At 36.1% G+C, this 27,818-nt stretch overlaps 3 protein-coding genes across 10 annotated transcripts in view; 1 reads left to right on the top strand and 2 right to left on the bottom strand.

The window, feature by feature from the left end:
- The window catches only part of LOC117601403 (organic cation transporter protein), a 48,623-nt gene that overhangs the window by 16,004 nt on the left and 4,801 nt on the right, over positions 1–27,818 (top strand). For 2 of the 4 annotated variants that reach the window (XR_004580693.2, XR_004580689.2), the window contains exons 2-14: positions 1,685–1,943; positions 3,027–3,237; positions 3,778–4,036; positions 4,231–4,423; positions 4,489–4,707; positions 4,811–5,025; positions 5,196–5,371; positions 5,450–5,622; positions 5,703–5,933; positions 8,623–8,818; positions 17,206–17,474; positions 21,381–22,920; positions 23,123–23,275. Coding sequence is in view for 1 of the 4 variants with exons in the window: in XM_034318099.2 (XP_034173990.1) it covers positions 1,696–1,943; positions 3,027–3,237; positions 3,778–4,036; positions 4,231–4,423; positions 4,489–4,707; positions 4,811–5,025; positions 5,196–5,371; positions 5,450–5,622; positions 5,703–5,799 (1,791 nt within the window). In the remaining 3 variants the exon portion in view is untranslated. Of the gene's footprint in view, positions 1–1,684; positions 1,944–3,026; positions 3,238–3,777; positions 4,037–4,230; positions 4,424–4,488; positions 4,708–4,810; positions 5,026–5,195; positions 5,372–5,449; positions 5,623–5,702; positions 6,406–8,622; positions 8,819–17,205; positions 17,475–21,380; positions 22,921–23,122; positions 23,276–27,818 lie in introns of those variants that run through there. The other 2 variants (XR_004580698.2, XM_034318099.2) reach the window with 2 other exon arrangements.
- LOC117601405 (carcinine transporter-like) lies at positions 7,798–12,629 on the bottom strand. 4 transcript variants are annotated; one of them, XM_034318101.2, is made up of 11 exons: positions 11,912–12,629; positions 10,680–10,792; positions 10,259–10,528; positions 10,002–10,197; positions 9,632–9,890; positions 9,285–9,477; positions 9,108–9,213; positions 8,934–9,037; positions 8,613–8,827; positions 8,267–8,442; positions 7,798–8,191 (listed from the first exon to the last, which is right to left on the bottom strand). In XM_034318101.2, the coding sequence occupies exons 2-11, from the start codon at positions 10,688–10,690 to the stop codon at positions 7,982–7,984; spliced, it is 1,740 nt and encodes a 579-aa protein (XP_034173992.1). In that variant the 5' UTR covers positions 10,691–10,792; positions 11,912–12,629; the 3' UTR covers positions 7,798–7,981. The 4 variants fall into 4 exon arrangements, with proteins under 4 accessions (XP_034173992.1, XP_034173994.1, XP_034173993.1 ...); XM_034318103.2 differs by having other exon boundaries at positions 10,680–10,736; XM_034318102.2 differs by lacking the exon at positions 11,912–12,629 and adding an exon at positions 10,803–11,894 and having other exon boundaries at positions 10,680–10,736.
- LOC117601400 (organic cation transporter protein-like) lies at positions 13,186–26,127 on the bottom strand. 2 transcript variants are annotated; one of them, XM_034318091.2, is made up of 8 exons: positions 23,548–26,127; positions 20,366–20,549; positions 19,934–20,192; positions 17,143–17,441; positions 16,946–17,058; positions 16,447–16,661; positions 15,712–16,060; positions 13,186–15,634 (listed from the first exon to the last, which is right to left on the bottom strand). In XM_034318091.2, exons 1-8 carry the CDS (start codon positions 23,553–23,555, stop codon positions 15,454–15,456), a joined length of 1,608 nt encoding a protein of 535 aa, XP_034173982.2. In that variant the 5' UTR covers positions 23,556–26,127; the 3' UTR covers positions 13,186–15,453. The 2 variants fall into 2 exon arrangements, with proteins under 2 accessions (XP_034173982.2, XP_034173980.2); XM_034318089.2 differs by having other exon boundaries at positions 13,187–15,634; positions 23,110–26,127.

Genomic DNA, 27,818 nt, shown 5'->3' with positions numbered 1-27,818 from the left:
CCGCTTGATAATGAAGAAGGAAGAGCGAGACATCGTTGATCTACTTTTTTTCTATTCGCGAATTGTTATTACGCGTCGTTTACGCACGCGTGTGCATCGATGAATTTCCAATCGCGATCGCTTTCCCTGATCGATAGAGAAGGCGAGGAAAATCATGTATGCAAAATCATGGATCTGTGTTAAGCCGCGACCGTTCCATTAATTATTACTTCTTCTGGGATCCGAGATACCTCAAGGTCCGCGGTTTTGTGTAATCGACTGACGAAGGTAGAGCCTGTCATAGTCATCGTTCGGCTTTTCTGGATGGATGCGTGGAAAATTAAATTCTCAATAAAACATGAATTTCGTTTCATTGGCATTGAACACCGTATGGATGTTTCATATTTTGATCGATTTGAACATGTTTATTTAATTCCCTTGGTCGACAATTATTACATCTTGATTGCGATTAATAAATCATCTGAATCATCGTCGATTCATCATTGTACACTATAATTATTTCGTTCGTTTCGCTAAAGATTATTTCTTCTAATATTATTGATTTATTTTTCACAAATACAATCATTTCTGAGGTAATTTTGCTAGAAAATATTTTATACTTTTCTTTATTTAATTATGTAGAATTTTACAGTCAGAATTTTATTTAAATTTCTAAGAAAAGATACCATAAGACGTGTATGGTGCATCGTGGATTGCGTTGCATAAACTGTATATGACGCATATGGTGCGTCGCGACATCCCCTGTATAAATTACATATGACGCACACGGTGCGATCAGGACCATTTTCTGATACAGTTCAAAGACCACTACCGTATAATTCGTACGGTGTAATTAATATGCAAAAAAGTGGCGTGCAAATGAGATTTCTCTTTATTAACAAAAAGAGTGGTTAGAGGTAGAACATGGTTAATTAGTGTCAAGGTAGAAACTCATTGTCAGTCGTGAAAACAAAATTTTCAAGGACCAAACTCTAATAATTATTTTTGTAAATTGTACTTATTCTTTGTTTCTACACAGAGTCTATGAATCAAATGGAATAGAGAACTACTGGTTATTATTTTTTACTGTTTAATAAATGATTGTTCTGTAAAAAAAGGTAATACAGTTAAGTAATTTAATTGTTCCATACTGTAACGATATCAGGGTAAACTAGAATTCGAGATACGGTATTTTGTTATTTAAATGAGCTGCTCATGACATTAATTATAGCTCGCAGAGTGGATAAAAGACATTCTCTCCTCTTAACTGTCATATCTCGTCTATTAAAAACAATTCTAAGCATAGATTGATCTTTCTTCTATATTTCCCTCCGAAGCTTTTTTCTTTCCTTTTAACATAATTGATTAAACAAAGAAACATCGAATACTTTTTTGAAACTCAGAACAGCTTAATTGAAAAAAAAGAAGGATTGTTCAGCTGAACGAATCGGTAATTAACTATTAAGGGATTGCAATAATCTCGCAAGAGATATCAAGGATCTTTCGTTTTACTGTTCAGTTCACTTCAAATCGTGTATATTGTTACGCTTACTTCGAATTAAATAATAAAACCAGAGCTGAAACAATCAGATAATAATTCTACCGATACCAGGGAGAACGTCCAAGCAGTGAAAGGGTTAATTTTTATGAACCGATGAATGTTGTTTCACTTATTGGAATAATTTTATAATAATTCGTTTTACAGAGATCGAGAAAATGACGGTAATGGTGGAGTCAGTGAAAGCGGAGGAGGGCGAACGTCCGAGGATCAGCAATTTCGACGACATCCTGCCGTACGTCGGAGAGGCCAGTCGTTACCAATGGTTCCTCTTCGTTTTGCTTCTACCCTTCACCTTCGTCTACGCGTTCCTCTACTTCACGCAGTTCTTCATCACCTTGGTGCCGGCTGAGCACTGGTGTACAGTACCAGAACTCGAAGGATGGAACCTCACCGACCACGAGAAGTAAGGGAAGAAATTATCACTGGTGGTACCATGAAAATGATCAAAGTATATTGCACAAAAAATACGTCGAGTCATCAACTACAGTTCCTAAATCAGTAAACATGTTATCATCGACAATCGTCAAACGCAAATAGTAATCTCAGCATTCTTGATACCTAGATCTCCCGCTGACTTTTCTACGATACTATTGATCCTGCAATTTGTCCTCGTCCCAACGATAAATCCATCGCGACAAAATTTTCCGCTCACCACAGGTATATTAATTTTGAATCACGATAACGTATCGCGTTACAGCGATTTAACTGGCGAATCATAATATTTGCACATGCTGCATGCAAACCACGCGCGAAATCCAACACAATCATCCGACGTTCTCCTCGATTGCACACGGAACTTCCGTATTGCATGTTATTACTTCAAAATTAATAATAATCGAAGATTGTTTTAGAAAACTTGTATCATTGAGCATGATTGTTTCCTAGGATCGATCCTTCCTCGATAATTAAAAATATTAATGAAGCCTTTGTATAATTATTTTCGTTACACTTTAAGCTTTAATTTGATGTATCATAAGTGCCATTTTGACAGACTTTTATGTCATGAAATTCTATTATCCTCTTTTGCAAGCATATGTGGTTTATAAAAGAACGATTAATCGTGCAACGAGAAAAACTGTCTCACCGTGTTTTCCACTGAATCATAACAACGAAATATGCACCCGGTGATTTCCTAGCGATCGACGCTTCACCGGAAACCAGTTTGGTCGACGACCTCCGGTCGATTCTAGACGCCTGCTTCCACGAACTCGTCGGCCAGGAAATTCTTTCTCGTTACACGCGTTTGTTCTGCGACGATTATCTTGAAATAGACGTAACGAAAACGTGCTGAGATCAGCAATTAACCCACTCGAGGCTGAATCTAATTACAAAACTATCCTCAAAAGTTGGAATTCCTCTTTCGCTACTCGTTGTGACACACATTAATTACAATGCAATTGTTTATTTTTAATATTTTATTTGTTAACAATTTTAGACGCAAGCGTTCGAATATTTTCATAAAAAGAAAATCTTTTTAATTTTTCAGAATCTCCCTGTCGATTCCTCCAGCAAGCATCGATGAATTAAAGGTGGAAGGTGCAACTGCATTTTCACGATGCAACATGTACGACGTGAATTACGAAGAGATGCTGGACCAAGGTATTAGAAAAGGAAATATATCTTGGCCTGTTAAACCGTGTAAATATGGGTGGAGCTTTAATCACACGATGATACCTTACAAGTCCATAGCTGTCGAGGTGAGTCATTATAATTCCTTTATTTTCTCTTTACAATATTTCATTACGTACTAAATTGTCGTAATTATAATTATTACTCAGAACTTCTCGTATCTCGACTGTCTTTTTGAAAATTGAATGCCTCTATTAGCTTGGATTTAAATACAGATTTTGCTCGTTAACTCTGGCGATGAAAACAACACTATCGTTCAGGAAAGTGTCCTTGTTGATTGCACAAGCCTAGACTAAAAGTGCAATTATCTATTGTGCTCATCATCGTTATCAGAGCTCGTTTAGAGCTCTTTTTTTTCCATGAACGCGTTTATTAACCGCGTTATCTGATCAATATGATATTTGGAAGAAAATTATAATAATTATACTTAAAATATAATTAAATAGAAATTCGAGGGAAAAATTTTAATTAAGCAAATTATTTTGAGAAATTATTCAAGCCATTTATTTTTTAATTTCAATTATTTTTTTTTTTACAAATAGATATCTCTCTTTTCTAGGAATATACCTGACTCGAGTACAAGGTGGTTCGTTTCTTTTTGTTTCCAGTTGGAATGGGTCTGCGACCATGCTTTCCTAGGTTCAGCAGCGCAGTCAGCCTTCTTCCTCGGCAGTATCCTCGGCGGTTTAATATTCGGTTACATAGCCGACCATTATGGCAGGATTCCAGCTCTGGTCGCTTGCAACTCGGTTGGCTTCATCGCGTCCGTCGCCACCGCGTTTTGCAACAGTTTCTGGAGCTTCTGCTTCGCGAGATTAGTCGTCGGCACTTCGTTCGACAATTGTTTTAATGTCCTTTTCATTATCGGTGAGTCATTTTAGGAATTGTAACACCTGGCAAAATTATTTCAGGAAATACGATAACGGTTGTCGATTACTTTTGTTTTCTATTGCATAAAAATTATGTAAAATAAATACTTTTTTTTCATATTTTGTTAACCATTTTTCTGTCATTATGTATATTGGAATAATAAAATGAAATTATTATAAATGTCGTTTCAGTGATAGAATATGTCGGTCCGAAATACCGAACACTGGTGGCGAACATGTCCTTCGGTCTTTATTTCGCTGCAGCCGCCAGTCTTTTGCCATGGATCGCATACTGGATCGCGGATTGGAGAATTTTGAGTATGGCCACCGCGTGTCCCATGGTGGTCGCTTTCATAGGACCATGGATCGTTCCTGAAAGCGCACGGTACTTAATTCATAAAAATTACTTTTTTTTAAATTTCTTTTTTTACTTCATAAAATTTCTTCCAGTTGGTACATCACCAGCGGCAAAGTCGACAAAGCGATCGACATGTTGAAGAAATTCGCCAAAGTAAATGGCAAGGAAGTGAAACAGGAGATATTCGACGAGTTCGAGAAAAGCTGTAAATCAATGATCGAGAAAGATCAATCGCATAATCAGTACACCGTGCTGCATCTATTCAAAAAGCCACGACTCGCGCGTATCACCATCATGCTCATCCTCTACTGGTAATATATAACGCTCGATTATCATACATGTTAATTCCTTTTTTTTCTTCTGCCATTGAAAATCATGGAAAAAGGTAGAGCTTGTAATTAACTCGTTTTCAAGGCTCCTGATGGTGTGGGTGTTCGACGGCCACGTTTGGAACATGAAACTTCTGGATCCCGACGTTTTTACATCCTTCTCCTTGGCCTCGCTCACCGAACTTCCGGCCGCGGTTCTACTCGCACTCTTCCTGGACAGATGGGGCAGACGATGGATGGGTTTCGCGTCCATGTTCCTCTGCGGAATTTTCTCCTGGATTGCCCTGGCCACTCCTAATGGTTGGTTTTTCTTTGATGGATCGCTCGTCGATTAAAATTATTTAATAAAATATCCAACATCCATGGTTCAGTTGCGATAGAAAAGTTTGAAAATCTGACTTTGATGGCCACACGTTTCGTGGAATCTTTGACACTTGCAGAATCACTAATTTTTCAGTTACTTTTTCCAGGTCCACCTACGGTAGCTATGGCGATCGTAGCACGTCTCGGTGTGAATATCGCGGCGAATATCGGTTTCCAATACGCGGCCGAAATGCTTCCCACCGTGGTGAGAGCCCAGGGTGTCTCTTTGATCCACATCATCGGTTACGTGGCTCATATCTTGGGACCCTACATCATTTACCTGGTGAGTAAAATACCTTTTCTCTATCAGGTCAAGAAATTAACAACATTGAGGATATTCTTGATTTATTTTTTAATACAGGCTGATATTGATGCCTCTCTGCCTCTTATCGCCCTCGGTTTGCTGTCCTTTGTGCACGCCTTCTTGACCTTAGGTTTGCCAGAAACCTTGAATCAAGATTTGCCAGAGACCCTTCAGGAAGGTAACGACTTTGGTAGAGAGCAAAGTTGCTGGTGGGTCCCTTGCGTATCCTCGTAAGTATAATTTCTTCTTTTGTATAAATAATATGTTCCAGGTGTCCTTCGGTTCTTACGCATCGATTATATTTTCACAGGAGTCACCAGCTAAAGAAGAAATACAGAAAGAAACAAGGCCTCTCGAATCCCGCGTTCGCTGATAGTGTTCAAAAGATCGACTGCACTAGATTATAGCGGCTGCTGTTCAAACTTGCCAAATCCTTTGTAAATATAGTCGTTAAATGTGTGTGCGTGTGTGACGATGTTGCGGGAACGTGTATGAGAGATGCAGGAGGATGTCGTGAGACGATACAAGAAGCATTCCATAGGTATACTGTTTAATAATTATCAAATAATTAATTAATCTTCGCGTTTCAAGCGTTGGTACAATTTAGCGCAGTATTTCAAAGTGAATGACAGTATTCGTAGAGCCTTTGTTGAAACGTTCAATGAATCAGAGTGGTAGATTTTTGCAAAGACAAAAATATATTTGTTTTTTTAAGAGAAGCTTCAGACGATCCTATATTATTTGTTAGGATTATTGTTAGCACTTGTAAGCTGTTGATTTGAAATCTGAATAAGGTGTAAATAGAACGTTTCAACTTGTTTCGTTTACTGTGAATGGACGATGTTCGTTTATGTATCTATAGGTGATTTGTCAATATGAAAGTTTCGATCGACTTTTGAACCCGAGACGCGTTCGAAGTTCTTGAAGAAAGAAAAAATTTGTTTCTAGTAAATTATCAGTGATTACTTTTAAGTATTATAATTGTGATTGATAAATTACCTCAGAGATTTAGATTCTTCAAAGTGTCATCCTGTTCATTTTCCTATTGTAACTGTCTAGTATTAAAAGGACTATTAATTTTGTTGGAAAATACTCCGGTTTAAAAGTTACCACGCAAACGATCGAACGTTCGATTTTGACCCCAATTAGCGATAACAAATTCTTAAATCCGCGGACAGCCACGGATTTATCGTTACTCTCGTTCCTTACGATCCTCCAATCTGTTCATCCTGAATGCTCAATTACGTTCAAATGATGATCATTTCGGGCCAAGTAGGATAGAAAAATTCGCGTACTTATGAAATTAGACAATCGCAATCGACCTATCTTCAAGAAATTCCAACCATTTCATTCACTATATTCCAGGACCCATAAAAATTTAATATTTGCAGCAGAGATCCTAGAACTGCTGGTATTAATTTTTCTGCCTTTTCACCCAGATTCCGATTGAAAGTGTTCTCTTTCGCATAATTAAAATTACAATTTTCACCTCTTACTGGGAACCTTCCTTGAAACACGTTAAACGTGTATTTCTCAGAATATTCATACTCGAAGTGTACAGTACAAGATAGAGATGTGATCATCAAGCGTTAGTTTAATTTTACAAACATTTAATGATTTAGTTGATCGTTTGGAGGATACATTCATGTCTGTGAGAGTAAAATAACGAGCTGTTCATTTAGTCTCCAGATTCTCAACCAAAGGGATTCCAAGTTGTCTCAAAAGTTATTTAATATAAAATTAAAAAGCAACAATAGAATAATTCAACCTGAAATACTTGATAAAAAAGAAACTTTAAAAAATGAAAAAAATGTTTGTCAAAGAACTTTTGGAACAACCTGAAATGAAGGGGGGATCGTGGGTCCAAGAAAAGGTTGAGAAACGCTGGTCTTAGTCTCATAAGATGTGTAAAACGTGTGCGAAACGAGAATAAAAGTAAGACAAGTATTTTTCAGTTGATAGCGTTGTTATTTGATACAACGACGAACACTGATCGTCATTTGATGGCACAATTTATGATAGTTCCATTTTAATCTTCCTAAATTATAGAAACTACACACAGTTTAATTGTGGATAAAAAATGAACAGCAGTTGAGTCTTGAAAAACAATTTTAACAAAATTAGCATTGAATTTGCTTTAGTTCAACAATATTTGTGATACGGTTAAGAAAAAGAAGATATTTTTAAGTACAGATGGTCGCTGGCTAAAATACTATAAAAGAAAAGTAAACAAAAAATGTGTTCATTAAAGAACCAAACCAACTGCTTGAATCTTTGCTGTGCGTATCACGGAAACGAATAATTAGCAATTAAAATGAATCAAAAACATGAAGAGAGACTTAAAATAATTAAAAAAAAAACTATATAGGAACACGGGTTCTAGGTATTCTTGGCATGCCCATCACGAGAGAAAATTAGCGATAAGACTTAGAACAATTAAAATACATAATAAAAAAAGTTAGGAATACGATATAACGTGATTGATTTTCCCGTATCGAATCACGCTGATTTCGCTTCAACGAAACGCGACTTTTCTTCAGAAGTGTTTTTCATCGAAGTAAGAAATGCAAATTGAGTAATTGTAAGTACTCAAGAACCGTAATGTCGATGACCATCGAACGGCGATTTCTGATAGCACGGTAACGACCAGAAATGCTGATCTTTCCCAAACTCTTCGCCTTGCTTTATCGTTTGAGGAAGACTCTGGCCGACAGTTTCCGGTAGGAAGAGGACGAACATCGCGCCAACGAATGACACCGTGCTGATTATCAGCATTGGAAATCCTTCCCACAATTTTGCCTAACGAATATATCAATGTTAAAAAGTCAGGTTTAATTAAAAATTAATTTTTCTTGGAAATGAAAATCAACTTACCGAATCAACGATGTATGGCGCCAAAGAATGCGCGACTATTCCGAAAATATGAATTAAGGATACTCCTTGCGATCTAACGGGTGTCGGTAAAAGTTCAGCCGCGTATTGAAGTCCAACGTTCGCCGACATGTTCAAACAGAACCGTGACATCACCGACATCACAAGCTTGGCTGTTGCTGAACAACAAATTAATCAAGAATGAATTTTCCAATCAACAAGATAAATGAATTACGTCAGAAACAAGATCAAGAATAGGAATATTCCACAGACGCGTGGAAATAGAATTAGATCGACTATTTGAAATTTTACTATGATCCAGAGTCTAACAAGAATTTTTTTTCTTTACTTGAATGCAGCATCAGCTCGGCGATACTGAACAAACAAGTCATCGCCAGGGTTAGAAATCCGCATAATCTACGACCCCATCGATCCAGCACCAAAGTCAGCAGCAATCCTGCCGGAAGTTCCGTGGAGCACGCAACGGAGAAGGACATGAACACCGAGCTTTGGATCAGCTTCAAGGAATACACGTGACCATCGAAGGCGATCACGGTAAGACACCTGTAAAATAATCTTTTTTTTTAAACTCATTTTCGGTAATTAAATAGAATAAAATCCAGTTGATTTTATATAATTCTATATAATTACCTCTTTAATTAATACTTACCAAAATAAGACTAGAAGAATAGTATTTTTTGCTAATCGGGGTGATTTGAAGAGATCAAAGATTGTTGCTGTTTCGTGCAGCCTTTCAGAAGTCTCCAGGTTTCCCTGAAATTCGACATTTTTTATTTTGATAAATTCCCGAATAACTGAAGATCATTTACTTTTTTATACTTACAACGAAAACGTCGTAAATACGAGGATCCGGATACCTCCGGTTAATCCTAGCGATCCTTCGCAATTTCCTCACAACCTTGTCCATCATTCCATTGGAAATGTACCACCTGGCAAAGATAAATTTGCGATAAGCAAATCTTTGCGCAAAGACTCGAATCGTCGAAGACAGTTTGCTCACCGTGCACTCTCTGGTAGAATCCATGGTGTGATGAATACGGATAACAAAGGTATAGCTGTGATGTAAGTAAAGTACCTCCAGTTGGAGACGTAGTAAGCTATCCAGGGTAAAATAGTACTGGCTACTGCGAAATATATACCAAAAGCAACATTGACCACCAGTGTGCGTTTGGAAACCGCCATGTATTCCAATACTGTGAAAGAAATATTAAAAATTAAATTGAAGCTAAAAATTCATTGATGGAGTAATTAAAAATCACAGGTTTTAACTGTACATAAAATTTACCCCTGAAAATTTCTTATATAATGAATGAAAAATTCAATTTATCAAAGGATAAAGAATCTCACCGATTATAAGAGGAATATTGATACAGTTGTCGAAAGCGATTCCAGTGAGAAACCTACAGGTGGCAAAAGACCAGAAGCTGTTCGCGTTTGCCGTGGCGATGGAACTCAGAAGAGCTATACTGTTGCAGAACATTAACGCCGGTATTCTACCTTTGTGGTCTGCTATCCAACCGATCAGGAAACCACCGACGATGGATCCGCAGAAGAAGATGGCCTGCGCCGTTGATACGAGGTACTCTCGGTCGCATACCCAATCTAGCTAATCACCAAGGGCTAAGAATTAGTCGATGACCAGGGTTATTATGAAAAATTTAATATCTAGCGTTTAAATCTTCAATTGGAGATCATCTTTTCTTCTAAAATACCTCACCTCAGTTCCTACACTGGGATACGGAATCGTGGTGAAATTGTACTCCCATCGTGTGCAATCAACGGTTCTATTCGTTTGAAATTCTAAGGAGTGTAGATCCTTCCCGGTGTTCAAGATCTCCGCGAAATTCAAGTCCTTTCTGTGACACTGATCGTAGAATGGATACTCGCTTGTCTGCGGAATTGCTATTCGAATTCTGAAAGGAAAAACGTGGATATTAAAATTGAAGGAATAAGAATTGCGAAGGATCATTTTACCTGTCTTCCTGAGTGAAATTCGAATCGATTAATTCCTCTATCCTGCACCAGTGTTCGTTAGGAATGATCGTGATGAAAAATTGCGAGAAATAGAGGAAAGCGTAGGTGACACCGGAAGGTAGCAACGAAAGCAACAACAGCCACTGGTATCTACCATAATCACCGACGTATGGTAGAATATCGTCGAAACTTTCCAATTTTGGTCTCAGAGCTGTCGTCTCTGTTGGCCCTACAGAGTTGCTCAAATTGTTCTTCGAGTTTTTCATTTCTCTGAAACAGACAACAATTGGAAAAAGAATCAAAGTTTCACTGATCAAACATTTATTTCTTTGTTGATTAAATTAGAAATTAACAAAGAAGAAAATGGATGAATGTTAACGACAAGTGTATTCATAATCCCTCGCGAAAACACGAATCTCACCGATCGTTCATGTTTCTTCGAGAGGAGCTCTCTCTTCGACGACACTCAGCGATGAACCTACGAAAGTGTTCTTGTTCAACTTTTAATGCCAGACCAATTGATGCTCGAACTAGCTGAAATTACCGAGCAAAGTCCGTGCAGTGTCTCGTTTTCGATTCTGTCAAACGAGATAAATTAAGCGCGACTAGTTGTGCCGGAGACGTTCAATTATTATTATACCCGGGAGTCAAGTGGACGGTGACACGCGACTCGATTGGAAATTCAATTGTGAACGATACACGTACTTGGACGAAGACTACGGTCCTCGGGCTGGTTTGCCGGGTCGAATGTCGTGCGAAAGTTTATTGGAAGACAACGCTTCGGAAGCGTTGCAGATGATACTTGAATTCGCGGTATTGTTAATTGATATTCGTCGACGAAACATTCACGGACGTGTTTGAAAATCGTTGAGAATTTGACACTCCTGACCACGTGGACGGATGGGATTCTAACGTGTTCAAATATGAAATCCGAGGAGTTATTTGAAATTTAGAGAATTGATAATTAATTATTCGAATCCGTCTGTAATGCGAAAATACTAAGAAAAAAATTAATTTTGTAAATTTAGCACTTTTAGCTGTTTATTTTATTTCGTCCTTAGACTTTGGAATTCGTAATCATCTGTAATCTAATCATACTACTTGTCGCGTATAAACAAATATAATTAAAATATTTTTAAAAATTGTACAAGAAAAACGTCACAGTAATGCCAAGTAGAATATGAAATCAATTATTTGGAGTTTTGAAAAATACAATTTTCCATCCTGCTAATGAACCAACTGTTCCAATTACGCTAATTAATCTTCCAATTAATTCGAGACGTCTACGTTATATTTATTCGCACTTATTTCACAGAAGATTTCAAGAAAAAAAAAAAAGAAATATTGACACAAGGTAATCGTCTTACGTAGCAGTACCTATCCCTTGTTTACCTTTCTACCAGTGTCTCTCACAATTAACATCCAATTAAACTTCCTCTTCTACCCAACGTTTCTTCGTCCATTAAATCGAAAATTAAATTTAAAATCATTCATAACTTAAGTGTACAGTGATAACTAATTATAAGGTGTCTGACTATAGATAGCCTTTTTTATTGATCCACTAAACGTGTTAAATTATTAATAAATCCGAAATCCAGTAATCAAGATCCCACTATAAATAACAGGAAAATATTTTCAAGATGAACCAGTTACCTGTCGTGAAAGGATCCTGAACAAACCTCCGACCACAAAATAAAGCGAAGAAAAAGACTCAGTTCTTTTAAAATATCACACGACCTGACAATTGATTGCAATCAACTTGGACGCTTTCACCAGAGCAATTAAAGTCGAATTACGCAACGATTGATTTAAAAAAATCTCGCCAACACGATCACATCTTTCGTCACAGAGTTATTCAACTTCAAAGTACTCTCTTCACCCCTGTCAATCGCGATCGGTTCAACGAGCAATTACTAATTAAGATACGAAATTCACTCGATCCTTTCTTCTCGCTGAACCGTGAACATCCCTTGATCAGCTGTCGGAAGACGATATTGTTGTTTAAAGGAGGAAAACTTTTTCCAGCAAGAGGAAGAGAAGAACGCGTGCGACACTCGCGAGACCTTGCACGAATATGAAGGGGAGACAGGCTCGTATATCGCTGATATAGAAGCTTTGCTTAGCGAAGATGATGACACGTGTTTGCCAATAAGAAATGAGAGAGGAGAGAATCCAGAGAGAGATTTCGAGAGAGAGAAGATTCAAACGGTGGCAAAGCAATTTCGCACGACTCTTCTCTAGATCCACGAAGAATCGATCTCCTTTTTCTCCACGATCTTATTGTTCCTTTCAATACCTCTATCCATTGTTCAGAGAAATCGAAGATTTTATGTCGGTGAGCGAAAGGTACTTAAATGGGTACACCAATCTAAAGATAGGTCAAGTTTGGACATTTCTATCTGAAATTGTTGAATGAAAATTATTGATTTTTGTAAATAATACGAATGTAATTTATAGATTTATATTGTAAATTTTAGAAAATGAAATTGGAAGCGAAAAATTCCTCGTGCTTCGTAAATTAATTAAATTCAATGTGAACGAGTGAACAAGTGAACGATTGAATCTAATTTTCATTTCGATGTTTGTTCAATGAAACAAGTTTAACGGTCACTGACATCGATGATAACAGAGACACAGTTATGAATCCGTTACCACGTCTCGTATCATTTCAACGGGTTTCATCTGACCCGATCTGGCACCGTTTCTAATCCACGCGCGAGAGATAGAAGCGCAATACAGTATTCCGTGTCTATAAATAATTTTGCAGCCGATATAATTAAAGATCTTCGCGACTATTCTTGAGAAAATGAAGAGGTCAACTGCACGTTAAATGGAGCGCCGAATTTTGAAAGTTTCACGGATTTAAATATTTAACATTTAAGAAAATTTCAAATATTTTTTACAATTTAAATTTCTAAATCCAAATTCTATCGTTCGACGACAATGGATGTTCGAATTTTCATAACAACCCCATTGGAGAATCATATTTGTTGCATCTACTCATTTTTCAACAAAGACTTCGAATTGTCACGACACCGGATCCTCGAAAGGATTAACGATCCCGTCTGCCTTGATGGATTACCGACAATGAATAACACGAATGGAATCCGTGGGTTTCGCGTTGCATCGTCGTCGAGGCAGTTGCACAACCCGATGTAAAAATGAAAATGCTTTCACCGTCGCGTCGACCTAGACGATGCCACCCTTTATTAAGAGAAGAAAGAAAAAAAAAAAGGAAAAGAAAACACAGAGGAACTGTCTAGCTTTGTTTTATGTAACACTTTGTTCTTGAAAAATGGCCGTATTTCACAGTACTCGCGTGTCATGAATATGTAATGAAACAGAATCTACTGGGATCGAAGGGGAATCGATCCCTTACTTAGGAATAAGCATGAATTTTCTTTGTCACAATGTATTCCATGGTAATTTTTATTTTATTTACATCTCCTCAGGACCAAGTATTGATGACGATTTAAAATTTTTATTTTTGTTAGAATATAAATAATGGATATTTCAATAAAAAAATTATTTTTTTTAAAGATACATTATGTAAGGAGGTTTTAATGTTATCTTCGTTATTATCGATAAAAAATGGATTCACTATCAGTGTTGCTGGTAAGCAAATAGTTGATAGAGTAATTAAACAATCGTTAAAAGGAAATCTTGTTTGCAGCGCGTTGTTAGTTGACGAAGGCTTTAATTGGATTCTTCCGTTTCGTACGATGCAATCTCGTTTTTCAGGGCTTAAGTGGATCAGAAGTAGTTTATTATTGCATTAGAATTCACAAAATTGAGAAATAAGAAGATGAAAATAGCAAAATAAAAATTTATAGAGACGGAAATAGACACGCGTGTCTCAATTAATAATTCCTGTCGAGACTAATTAGATTTCATTACATATTTACAATAGTCTAATCCAATATTATTCCTGATACTAATATGCACTCAGTTATCTGTTAATGAGGCTATTAATAGAAATAATCTGCCACTTCGACGTTGAAATTAAATTATTTTATTTATACTTATAAAATATTTATAAAAGATCAAATTAATCTGTTAAATCCACGGTGACAATATTAAACACTTCATAGTCAAGGGATTTGATTGCACATTTTTTATTGCATCACAATATTAATTAGGTACTGATAAAGGTCACGAACTACCGTTTGTTGAATCTTAACATTGAACACATGAATGCTTTTAGATCCAGATTAATGAGTAGATTGTTAAATATTCGAGTAATCCAAGATTTGTTAGAAAAATTTTCTAGAAAATGGAAAACGTGTTGCAAAATATAAAAAAGAACTTATATTCTTAGTAAAATTGTGAACGATCGTTTTAGTATCTATTTATTTAAAATTCTTACAAATATCCTAACACTATCTATCAACAATAGTATTGAAAATAATACTTAATATTAATATTGTGCTCGGAGAAATGATTTGGAATTACAATTTCTATCATTACCAATTAAAAATTAAAGCAGCACCAGTTTTCCTCCGTTTCAAATACTGTTAAATAATATACAAGTGATGCTGTATCACAAAATGCTAAAATCAGCGATAAAATAATTATCAACAGATAACAATTTCAAAGTCTAACAATGATACGTACATCATCAATGTTTCATTAATGTGATTCTATTATATATTAATTTAACACTATATACATACAGGTGTCGTCTTAGAAAAAGGGTTAAGAATCATTTTATCAATGATCCACGAGAGCGAATTAATATATGTACAAATAAAGACGGCAGATACATCATCAGATCTAAAATGTAAGAAGATAATCCTCATCCTTATTCATGCTACGGATAGGAAACAGGTGTTGGAAAAATTTTAGAAGAAATCCAACAACCTTCGTCGAATCTTATTACAAATTATGTACCTACGAATGCTACATATTGAAATAAAAATTCTATACTGTCACTGTTTCCTGAAATCTGACATCAAACTGCACATTCGAGGCTTTCAGTGACTTTTAGCGTCGATCTAGGCATGATTATACGTATATACAAGAAACCATAGTGGCAAATCATCAGCACTGACCAAACTAATTATACTAAATTAAAATTTAACAATAAACTAATAGAAAAAGGTACTTGGTCAACGCTGATGGCACACGGTTTTTGGAAGACTATAAGGATCCTTCGATCGAGATCAATATAACTAACATTTTCTACAGGAAATTCCCTAAAATTTTTCCACCTCTGTGACCGAGTCTCCACCTTTTCTCGATCTCACGCTGGATTTTCGTATCATACTGCTTCTCATGGCTTCACCACGAAGAGAGGCTCTCATCGAGTTCCTAATACTGTCCCTAGAAATGGACCTAAACATGGCTACAGGTGGTGTTTCTTCGTCCTCGTGTTTCCTAGAAAAATTTCATTTTAATTTGAAATGTTAATCGAAGATGAATATGAATTTCACTGAAAAGTATTTGGATCTCACTTTCCGAAACAAGGAGCGTCCCACATCTTCTGATCCATCCCAAAGTTCTCCCCATCCTGGAGGGTTTGAGGAAGATCCTTGTCCAGGGTTTCAGGAAGGAAAAGAGTGACGAAACCAGCGAGGATACCAAGGATACCCAACACCATAAGTGGTAGAACGGATGAGACAACGTCGAGATACACGACGAAGGGTGATAGAATGCTTGCTACGTATCCCATTATGTGTATAAGGGCAACACCCTGTGCTCTGACGACTGTTGGCAACACTTCAGCCGCATATTGAAGGCCAATGTTATAAGAAATGTTTATCCAAAATCGACCCAGGATAGCCAGAGTGGCTGTGTAAATATCTAAAGAAACAAACATAAGAATATTAGCTGTTTCATTTTTACCTTCAAAAATTTTGAATAATTACTTAAGAAATTAATGACTACTTCATACAGACATTTTCCTCAAACCTTAAGGTTTAAATTGACGTATCGTATGTGGCATTTTGAGATACTTTTATGTCATGAAATCTTGTCAGACTTTATACATCTGGAAATCAGTAACCGGATGTTTTAATTGGAAATCAGTCATTTTGTATGAAGAGTATTAACAAAAGCTTTACATGGTTATTTTCGTCGATCTTTAAGCTTTAAATTGATATATCATACACGATGTTTCATGATACTTTTCTGTCATCAAATTACGTCAGACTGTGGATGTCCCAAAATTAACCACAGAAGATACTAACTGTTGGAAACCGCGCAAGCCCAAATGCTGAAGATTCCGGAAATGACGAGAGATCCGCATGCGAGCCATCTTCTACCCCATCGATCAAGGACAGCCGTGAGGAAGGTGTCAGCAGGTAGCTCGGTTGCTGCGGCGATCGTAAAAGTCACGAACATGTTCAAGCCTAAATTATCGACGTTTCGTACGTGACCATCGAACACCAGAGAGACCGCCATCCTGGATAGAAAAAGAAATTTCATATGATTAAAAGTCACGATTCCTGGAAAAAATGAGCAGTGTTGCTTGATATGAAAAACAAATTCCATTCTCTAATTAGATACGCGAAGAAATTTTTAAACAAACAATTTTCAGTGATATGATATGGAAAAAATTCATTTTTTAAATAAGAGAGAATCTTCAAAAAAAAATTGTCCTGACAAATAACTAAAAAGAAAAAAAAAGGAAATGCTATCATGAAAGTTATACCATAATTCACTTATAAATAACAAAACAATGCGTACCATATGACAATAAACAAAATAGTGATTTTTCTTAGCCGTGGAGTCCTAAATAAATCCAACACAGAATACGTTTTGTCAGCTTCCTCCTCTTTACATATCCTCTCGCAGGTTTCCTGTTTCAAAGGACCATTTTGATTAATTATAAAAGCAAATACCGTTGTACAATTCTATAATAATTGAATGGAAAGTTTTTTTACCCGGAATCGTTTGTAGATATCATCAGGCACCTTGGTGCCATTCATATACTCGAATTTGTGCAGGATCTTGATGGCCCTGTCCACTTGTCCTTGGCTCACCAACCATCGAGCACTTTCCGGGATCAAGAACGGTGCCGCCACTGCCAAAATCAGAGGAACAGACGTGGCTATACATGTCATTCTCCAATCGGCCAAATAATAGGCGATCCAAGGTAGAACACAAGCGGCGAAAGTGAAGAATATGGCTATGGACATGTTCGCTACGAACGTTCGCCATTTCGGTCCAACGTACTCCAATACTGAAATACAATCATCAAAAATTAATTAAAAAGGTACGTATTTTTAGCTATGTTTTGAATATTCAATTATTCGAGACGTTTCAATTTCCAATATGCAAATGTCTGTTATTTAAAAAAATTAGGTAAATCGTTGATTAAGAAGACAATCGTTGCATTCCTATTTTTAACATTTTTTATAATTATAACACCATAACTTCGTTAACTCTAGACACAAATAAAGTGGTGCAATTTAAAGAAACAACGACGATCGCAATTAAGCCTGCTCTTACGGCTAATTGACGCTGATTACTGATTAAAAAAATGGAAAAAAAAGATTAAGTGACTAACGCTGTCGATTCATTAAACGCAATTGTTCCCTGTTTTGCGACATCCGAGAGTAGACGTAATTCGTTGACAATGAATTTCCACATATCATCTCTTTCCTCACGCATTGCATAATCGAAGAATCGAGGCGGAAAAATGATTTTAAAATTCATCTAGTAATTAACGAGATACTTTGTTCTTCTCTCAAAGTGAAACGAAATTAGCAACATAAAAGGAAAACAAGGTGTTGTTTTGAAATATTGCGGATCGTTGAAGAGATACGTTTCTTCGAATGTTTTTCGTGTATCCGCTAAGTATTTCAATTTGCAAGCGTGAGGTGAATACGATGAAAAGTTATTAAGTTAAATATTTATCAATTCGAGCTGTTGGTAGAGCAACATCACATTCCATTTACGTAAAATGCATTCTTCGACTAAAATAGAGCGACAGATTGTTTACGATCAACTTCGTGCGGTTTATGCACGTGTTTCATAAGCATGGACTGATAGAAATCTGTTGGAACGATCTATTATTCTATGACTTTATTGTTAACATCTTTGCACATGACAGATTTATTTTCGAAGTTGCAAAGAACGGCCTCGAGACACGTATGACTGGACATTGGATAACGTTAGTCATTTGGAACTTCCTTTCGAACCCTAAGTCTTGAAATTTTTTAAGACATTGAAGATCCATTGAAATCTTAAGATCATGAAGTCTTAAGGACTTGAAGTTACGAAAGTTTCGAAATCTTGGAAGTCCTGATTACAATTTTCAAGATTTCCAAGTTTCCAAGATAAAAGTGTTAAATTTTGGAATCTTAGAATTTAAAAATTTGGAATTTTAGAATTTAGAAATGTAGAATTTCAGAATTTAAAAATTTGGAATCTTAGAATTTAGAAATTTGGTATCTTAGAATTTAAAAATTTGAAATTTTAGAATTTAGAAATGTAGAATTTCAGAATTTTAAAATTTGGAATCCTAGAATTTAGAAATTTGGTATCTTAGAATTTAAAAATTTGGAATTTCAGAATTTAGAAATGTAGAATTTCAGAATTAAAAAATTTGGAATCTTAGAATTTAGAAATTTGAAATCTCAGAATTTAGAAATTTGGAACCTTGAAATCTTGCAATTTTGGAACCCTCAAATTTTGGAACCTTAAACCCCCAAAATTCGCCATCTTAAAATCTCAAAATAGTGGAATTAAAAATCCTGAAATAATTAGATATACCGCGTAACAAGTAGCACCGCGGTTGCAAAACGGACGCTGAAAAGAGAAAACGGGTAACATTTTCTCAGCTCGTTTCATCACTCATTGAAGCAACTTTTATTGCCTTCAACTTTAACAGCGTGTATTCTCGTAGAAAATGCATTCACTTTTCACCAAGGTATTTCCATCCTCGATCACGAACAACACATCATTTCTTGTCGTGTCGTCGTTCATTAAACACAAGTCTGAACGATGAACACTGCAACCGAGGACCGAGGTAAATTGATAAGACAAGCTTACTGACGATAATGATTAATAATAATGATCTTGTCTATACGTTGCGTGTCCACGAGGCGTTCAATCGATCGGCACGCGTTAAATGCAAGGTCTTTTCCAACTATTTCGAAACGAATTAACGTTCATTTCTTCTTTTTTCTTCTCAGACACGCAATCTTGATGCACATTTTCTCTTTATTCCATCTGGAATAGGGATACTAGGGAGTAAATACTATGTTAAACATTATTTTTAACACGACCCAATTGACACATTTGCAAATAAAATAAAATAAAATAAAAATTAACTCCGTTTGAAACAATTTGTCAAAGGGTTAATCGTGACCATCAAACAAAAACCTTGGCAATTGGGAAACAATGATCAATGGAGCTGTGCATGATACACGAATCTGATATCAACTTGGCCTAGTTTTCGACACTGGAACATGTTGGGCTTGTGAATTTTTCCAACCTCGACTCGAGTCATTGAATCACGGTTGACTTGATTTTCACGACAGGAATGCTGTCGGCACGACGAGTCAGCAACTCGTCGTGTAATGAAACAAACACGTGTAAACGTTCATTACCGTGGGCGTCAGCAGCGATTGGTATCTCAAATTGAACATAATTTTGATATTCCAAATTGAAACACGTTAACATGAAAGGGTTAATTACACGGCAAGTGGAAAATTGTGTTACAATTACCTAATATGTACATCATGGTGAAGCAATTGTCGAAGGCGAATCCAACGAAGAAACGGCACAAGGTGAATTGCCAGAAATTATTGGTGAACGCAGTAGCAATTCCTGCGAAACATCCCGTAAGATTCGCACCGATCAACGCCGGTATTCTTCCGTATCGATCGGCTATCCATCCGAAGATCAATCCTCCGAAAATTGCGCCGACGAAGAAGATACTCTGAGCCATCGTTGGCAGTGCATCGTACTCGCATACCCATCCTAACTGCAGCAGAGAATTACTTTAAAGGAGTCCTCGATTAATCGATATTTATTATTCATTTTCAATTGAAATCCGAAATGAAAGAATATGGAATCGTTATAATTTATTATCAGAATTACTTAATCAATCAGACCCAACAATTAATAATTTGATAAATAATAATATCTAAAACAAACCTCGGCCGCCACAGAGGCGTAAGGAACGACGGAGTAATTGAATTCCCAACCGTGTTGACAAGCTTTAGTTGGCCACGATGCATCCGGCAAACGACTTCCGTTTAACAGGATCTCCGTGTAATTTACATCGTACATGATGCATTTCGAATATCCTTTGCCACCGTTTGGTATTGACAGAGACAATCTGGAAGAAAGATAGGAGGAAGTTGTGTCAGGAACTGACGAGAAGAAATTTTCTTCAAGAATAATGAGAATGTTCACGGTAGAAGAACGATGTTATCCAATCGAGTTCTTATACCTCCGCGATTAATCGCGTGCATCGTCTGACCTTTGCATGAGAAGTGAACGAACAACGATGCAATGCATTATGCACACGTACGATGCATTTTTCATCCGGGATTCAGTGTGAGGAGGCTTGAAAGCCGTGAAAATATGGAGACTTTGAGAAAAACGTGCTCGTTCACGCCTCGTTCGTTAATGATACTTTTAATTATGTGAACTGGCGTCCAGCTCGATAATTTCAGTGACCTTGGTGTACATTGCGAAGGTCAATGACCTGAGTAATTTGTTTAATTACTGCTTAGTTTGGAATTTTAAAAATAGATACAAAGATACTTTTAATATCATGTATCTATTTTTTTACGTAAATTTTACACGAGTTGTATTGTCATTGAAAGGAATTTATTGCAATCAACACTTCCTATTAACGCGTCTCTGGCATTCTTTTTTTTATATTTAATCAACAATTTCGAGCAGAATGTTACGTGCTCAACGATATTTTTCAACGTTCACGCTCTCATTGTTTTCACGAAGGTTCCAAGCGAATCGTTGCACATTTTCTGCTAAACATTCGCAAACAATTTACGAGCGTACGTCATTCAAAGTGCATTTCAAAACCTGTTGAAAGTTAACCCAAAAACATTAATCTGAAATTTAATTTTGGGCTCTATAAATTATTATCAAATTTCAGTGGATAATTTTAGTCACAGCCTTAGGGTAAATTTTGTAATTTCAGGTCATAATCCAGCATCCAATTTCGCGACGATGCGTTTCGCTAAGAAGCTCCTAATTATGGAAACCCCGTCTGGACGCGAAAAACAATTCCGCGTTAACGAAAGCGTCGCGATACATTTACAAAAGAATTAACGAACCCGTGACAAGAGTGCGCCGTTTAAACAAACACCGCGTTTCAAATAATTTCCATGATGCAATTCAGCCGCGATTTCACGGAGGGAAAAGAAACGAGGAAACGCGATAGACGCTTGTCGATACAATTCTTGCCCGATTCTTTGCGCATCGTTTATATTTTTACATTCTTCAGGTATTTATCAACCTGTTACCGTAACAGTTGCGTTGTTTGAATAACATTCGAAGGCTGTTTACCCGCGATTCCTGTAACCCCAATCTAAGCGCAATCCAGTTACGCCTTTCGTCATCGATTGCTTAGCACGCTTTACGAACGGTCTGCGCCTTTTTACCAATATTTACCGGCTAAGAATCAGGCACAATCAGTCGAACGAATCGATCGGAAATGTCGTTGAAATCGAAGAACGGTTTTACGTTGAGAAACCATTCGCCGAGAGAATGTCCGATAGGAGAGTTCTGTTTCACCGTGACTTCGAATATCTCGTTACACTTTGTAATGGACTGTGATAAAGTCTTCTTAAAAAGAAGACTTAAATAATTGTAGTTAAACATTTCATTGTAATCGGATGAAGAAGAAGATATTATTAATCCAGTGGATTATAAATAGTTACTCGTTATCTACTTTGCATTACAAAATAGAGATTCTTTTTTATTAATGAATCCAATTGCATTTTTCATCGCGATCGATTATTTCTGCCTTACTTATTTTCTTTCCTCAATAAAATTCAAGCAATAGTTGGAGGCTTAAATTACAGATAATTATGCTACTTTCGACAAATTTATTGCAACTGTTAGTGCGTTCATACCTTTTCCATGTTCACGTCAAATGGTCAACTATGAGTCATTTTGGCATTTTAAGAATTGAACATTGTTTTATGTTATAGATTTTTAAATTCGACGATAAGTATGACCTTCCCTGTACAAAAAGCTCGCAAATCTAACCCTGTCGCTAGACACTTTTACAGACATAAAGAAATAGATAGATAACTACAAATGTTATAAATCTCATTAAACAGAGTTATCAAAGAGTTAATCTATTGTCAACGGGAGAACAGACTTGTAAACAGATAAAATCCTCTCACTTGTATCTCTAAAATCCTTATCAAATACAGGGAGGTGTGATCCATCGGTGGGTCATTGAGTCTTAAGTACTATTATCTTGCTCCCCTATCATGCCATCACGGATTTTCTCAAGGAACTGAGTCTGATTCGAAATTTTCCTTTGATGTACAATTACATTCAGTATCAGACGTGTATCTCCTCATTCATGAGTCGATCATTCATCGGATAACGTGCCGGGGAAGCTTCTAAGACGGTAGCAATCGATAATTACACCAGAAGAAACACCTCGCCGTTCCGATTCCACGAACATCGTGGAAAATGATGATTCATTCGGATATACATCTGCGGTATTCAAAATTCCATTGTGTCTCAAAAATGATTTATCAAAAATTAATATATTTTATATTAAAATTTCAATAAAGCAATTTTAGGCAATTTGAAAATTTTTTATTATTGATATAATTAATTATTAACCCTTGAAGAAAAAAGTAAATTAAGTATTTACATTCGCCTAAATACCTAAAGATTTAACAAACCTTTCATCAACAGTGAGGTCCTCCAGTTCCGGCACCCAGCACCAGTACTCTTCCGGCGTCAGTGTGATGAATATCTGGGAAAAGTACACCCACGCGACGAACGAGGCGAACGGTATCATCAAGATAAACAGAATCTTCTGATAGAGTCCAAATTCACCAACATAAGGTAATAATTCATCAAAGTCAATGTCCATTGCTTCCTCTTTAACATTCCTAATAGAACCTCGTGTCTCTGGCTCCACCGGATTTCGACAAGCCTCTGCATTATTTTTCTGTGCATCCTCCAAATGAACAGGACTGTCAAATTTCTCTTGCGGAGGCATTTTGTCCAAAATTCGAAGGATCTACCTTCTTTTTATTTACTGAAACGCTTTGAGGACTCCAGTTTTTCTTCAAGATTTCTTCAAAAGTGTATAAACTCAAAATTCTTGGACTTACGGTCGCATGCTTCCGGTTTTGCCTTTCGATGATTCGACCACGTGGAAAATCCTATTCAGGACACCCCGGGCACTCGTGGCGTAGGAGAAACAATCAGAGGAATTATTGGCGGGAAACAATAGTGAAGCAGACAAATCCTGACCAAAGTGTTCAGAACTGAAACGATCAGTTCCCGTAGCTGGCTATATAACCACCGACGGTGTGACTCCCTCTCTTTTTCCCCTGCAAGCAGAATTCAATGTTCTCCAAACGGCATTGAACATGGTGACCGATTCATTTCTTCTCGCACTCGCCGGTAATCGTCGCATTGTTTTGATTAAATAATTTTAGTGGATATGCCATTTCATGTATCTGGGTCATCATTGGCCATTAAAATGTTGACACTAAATGTATCAAGTATTAAGTGTTACTCATTTCAATTGAAATATCTATTTCTTATAAGATTTTACAAAATGAAAATTTTCTTTCTTTTTCTGTTTCTTAACTTATTTTGATAATTTATTGTGGTATTGTTAGCATAGCAAGGGGGTGATACAGAGAGGATCAGACTCACTCTGGTCCCTCGTATTTCACCAATAGCGATAAAGTGCTTTCCTCGAAATGGAAATTACTTTTGTCAAGATAAAGCTTATTTATTTTCTAACCTTCGTTTATTTATTTTCTTACATTGTTTTCAATTTTAAAATAGCTGTACCTGAGTTTTTTTTTCAATGTTAATGACTAGTGATTATTTAAACAAAAATATTGTGAAATTTGCTTTGCTAATTAAAGACGCGCCTTTGATGAACACCGTGGATCCTTGGAACAAAGACAGGCTGATTATTCTTCGTTATATAAAGTATAATAGCACGAATAATTGAAATAGATTTGACCGAGCACTGGTTCTTCCTGAAACGTTTCAGGTATTCCCTGCTCATCGTCATCGAAAGTCGAACGAATCGGTAGGCATTGATTTTCTGAAGCAATAAATTACGATGAACGGGAAATATGAAAGAACGTAGAACAAAAGAAGAAGAATCGACGTGCTTGAATCTTACGTAAGCGTTTCGGCTGCTCGAAATCATCGTTTCGACGAGCGAGGACGTTAGAATCTTTTTTCTAGTTAAAAAAGAAACATATTAACGATTAATTTATTTATTTTAACTTTCAACTAATATCAATTGCAATTTTCATTCACCTTTTCCTATGTTTTTTGATATTTTTGACTGATAATATCGATATCTTTAGACGACGCACATGGTGCGTCGTGAAGAGTTACAGTATAAGACGCATAAGGTGCGTCATCGGTTTAATCTCTCTTTCTCGTCGAGATTTGTAATGAACGTGAGGTAAACAACCGGCTGACTCACAATCGAATGATTCTCATAATTATACGTCTCTCAGACAGACCTTTTTTTGCGAAGATCTGATTTTATCAGCATCGACACTTTTCTCTTTCCTCACGCGCATTTTCGTCACGTAACGAGGGAACAAAAACGGAGATATCTTTCGTTAAATCACGAAACGACGGAAATAGGTCAATGTATACGTGGAAATTGATTTTTTACTAGACACTAAGGACTAATCTTATCGGAAGACGATTAGAATATTGATACTAGTTTGATGTCAGTTGGATCTTGTATCTATCCGGATGAAAAAGATCTTCTCTCGAGAATTATTCGCGCAACGGATAGGATTAACATTGTTTGATAAAAACGAGAGAAATAAAGGATGCGAGTATCTCCATATAATGGAGATATTACAATTGCGATCGCGTTCCAAGATAACAGCGTGCACGTAACGAGAACGATATATTTGAACGCAATACAAGGTGTTAACCTGTCTCTTGCGTACAAGATGTTTTTGCAACAAAAAAACAAGCTTTTTCGTGCGAACTAATTCTAGAAAGTGAAATTTATTATTCCGTGCAAATAAAATCATAAAGATACGAATATCAACAGTCAGGTACTTTACGATTTACCTTACGTTTTATAACAATCTGTGAACACTCTTAACTGTTAATAATCGTTTTGTATAATCATCTAAAATTAGATTCAGAATTAAAACGAAGTTCCTGGAAAAAAGAAAGATTCTAAATTGAAATTGAAGTTTCATTCAGAAAATAAATGCAACTGCACTTTAATGCACAGTTGCATCCTGTGCACTATGCACCCACAAAGAAAAGCATGATTCACAGCTGAATAACAATTTTCTTAATAATGTTTTTACGTTCGTTAAAAAATGTACTATAATTTATTCCAGTTTCTAGGATCGCATCGAACGTGAAACCAGTTTCTGAAGCCATAGTATACCGTGCATGACCCAGTTTATTTATTTTTTATTCTATTGCACCCCCTTTCACTATCTGTACATGTAATAGGCAGGTATCTCGTGAATGTATGAAAAGGTGCAGCGATCGAAGAAAAAAAAAAAGATTAATTAAAGTGTGAAACAGGAAGAGAACAGAGCATGCAGAATTTCTACCTTCTTTCTTTCTTTTTTAACGAATCATAAAAATATGTATGGTTTTTTTATCGATTGATAAAAATATGTATGGTCTTTTTATCGATTGATAAAAATAGACAGCGTTCTTACAATGAAATTATAAGAAATTGATAAGTTTTTAAGTAAAGGGTATAGCAGGATAAGATGGTCAAAAGTGCCCTTGAGCCGAATTTGCTTCGCAATGCACCATTCGATAGCATATCCCAAAAAACCATGGTACACCAAGTTTCAACCCTGTACCTCAACCGGGAGGGTAGTTACAGGGTAAGAAAGAAAAAGTAGTTTTTGCCATATTTTCCCTATTTAATGGCATTCAAAAAATCTAAAAAAATTCTAGAATATTCTAGCCATGTTTCTTTATGATTGTGAATTTTCTCAGATTTTTCGGTTGCAAATCCTAGGCGTGAAAAATCAGAAACGCAAAAAAAAGTCGAAAAATAGAGATTTCGGGTAGAAGCTTTCGAGACACTAGATTTTTACTTTTACAGTAGTTAGATATTAGCATGACTGGTGTCCTCAATTTTTTTCAGATTTTTCATTCTGGTGCGTCAAACCGAAAAAAATCAAACACCGATATTTTCGACATATTTCGTGCGATAACATGAGAAATACTTTCAATTTCTACATTTCCTTTACACACTTAGTGCATTATGTGATTTCGAACATTTTTGCACTGGATGCAGTAAAATCTGAATGGAGAGAGTGAAGTTATTATAAATAATTGAAAATTACGCACCTTATCCTCTAAAATATTAGAAACTTTTTCAACGTCGCCGATGGATAAGTCGGTAAGGTGTCCGACTATGGAACCGCTGGAAACTTTTTTGTCACGAGTTCGCGCCCCATGAATGTACAATTCTATTTTTTGTCATAAAACAATTTTTTTTTAAATTATTAATCACATAAGAATACACAATAATCATTTAATAACGTATGAAAATAATTTTGAAATATTTTATTATTAAGTATACATAAAAATAAGTGGTGCACTACCGATTTTCTGATTTCGTACTGTTCTAATTACGGATAGCTCCCAATATTTTGTTAATTGAAAAGTTGTGTGGTTGTTGGTTTATGATGGATATTGAAATCAATACAGATATGTATATTTTACCTTAATTGTACATATAGCCAAAGAGTCGGTTGTGTATCACTGATTTTTATGTATACTTAATAATAAAATATTTCAAAATTATTTTCATACGTTATTAAATGATTATTGTGTATTCTTATGTGATTAATAATTTAAAAAAAAATTGTTTCATGACAAAAAATAGAATTGTACATTCATGGGGCGCGAACTCGTGACAAAAAGTTTCCAGCGGTTCCATAGTCGGACACCTTACCGACTTATCCATCGGCGACGTTGAAAAAGTTTCTAATATTTTAGAGGATAAGGTGCGTAATTTTCAATTATTTATAATAACTTCACTCTCTCCATTCAGATTTTACTGCATCCAGTGCAAAAATGTTCGAAATCACATAATGCACTAAGTGTGTAAAGGAAATGTAGAAATTGAAAGTATTTCTCATGTTATCGCACGAAATATATCGAAAATATCGGTTTTTGATTTTTTTCGGTTTGACGCACCAGAATGAAAAATCTGAAAAAAATTGAGGACACCAGTCATGCTAATATCTAACTACTGTAAAAGTAAAAATCTAGTGTCTCGAAAGCTTCTACCCGAAATCTCTATTTTTCGACTTTTTTTTGCGTTTTTGATTTTTCACGCCTAGGATTTGCAACCGAAAAATCTGAGAAAATTCACAATCATAAAGAAACATGG

The sequence above is a fragment of the Osmia lignaria genome, chromosome 6, assembly GCF_051020975.1.
Source record: "Osmia lignaria lignaria isolate PbOS001 chromosome 6, iyOsmLign1, whole genome shotgun sequence".
Taxonomy (NCBI): Eukaryota; Metazoa; Arthropoda; class Insecta; order Hymenoptera; family Megachilidae; genus Osmia; species Osmia lignaria.
Note: the sequence above shows the minus strand (reverse complement) of the source record. Positions and strands in the feature narration are given on the sequence as shown.

Excerpts from the sequence above, each read along its gene's own strand:
- LOC117601400 (XM_034318089.2), bottom strand. The coding sequence starts at position 23,432 with ATGCCTCCGCAAGAGAAATTTGACAGTCCTGTTCATTTGGAGGATGCA. Across the intron at positions 20,193-20,365 it reads ACGCCTCTGTGGCGGCCGAG|TTAGGATGGGTATGCGAGTA; the intron begins GTTTGTTTTAGA and ends TCTCTGCTGCAG. Across the intron at positions 15,635-15,711 it reads GACGCTCCTTGTTTCGGAAA|GAAACACGAGGACGAAGAAA; the intron begins GTGAGATCCAAA and ends AAATTTTTCTAG.
- LOC117601405 (XM_034318101.2), bottom strand. Across the intron at positions 9,478-9,631 it reads CAATATTCCTCTTATAATCG|TATTGGAATACATGGCGGTT; the intron begins GTGAGATTCTTT and ends TTTCTTTCACAG. Across the intron at positions 9,038-9,107 it reads GTATTTACGACGTTTTCGTT|GGAAACCTGGAGACTTCTGA; the intron begins GTAAGTATAAAA and ends GTCGAATTTCAG.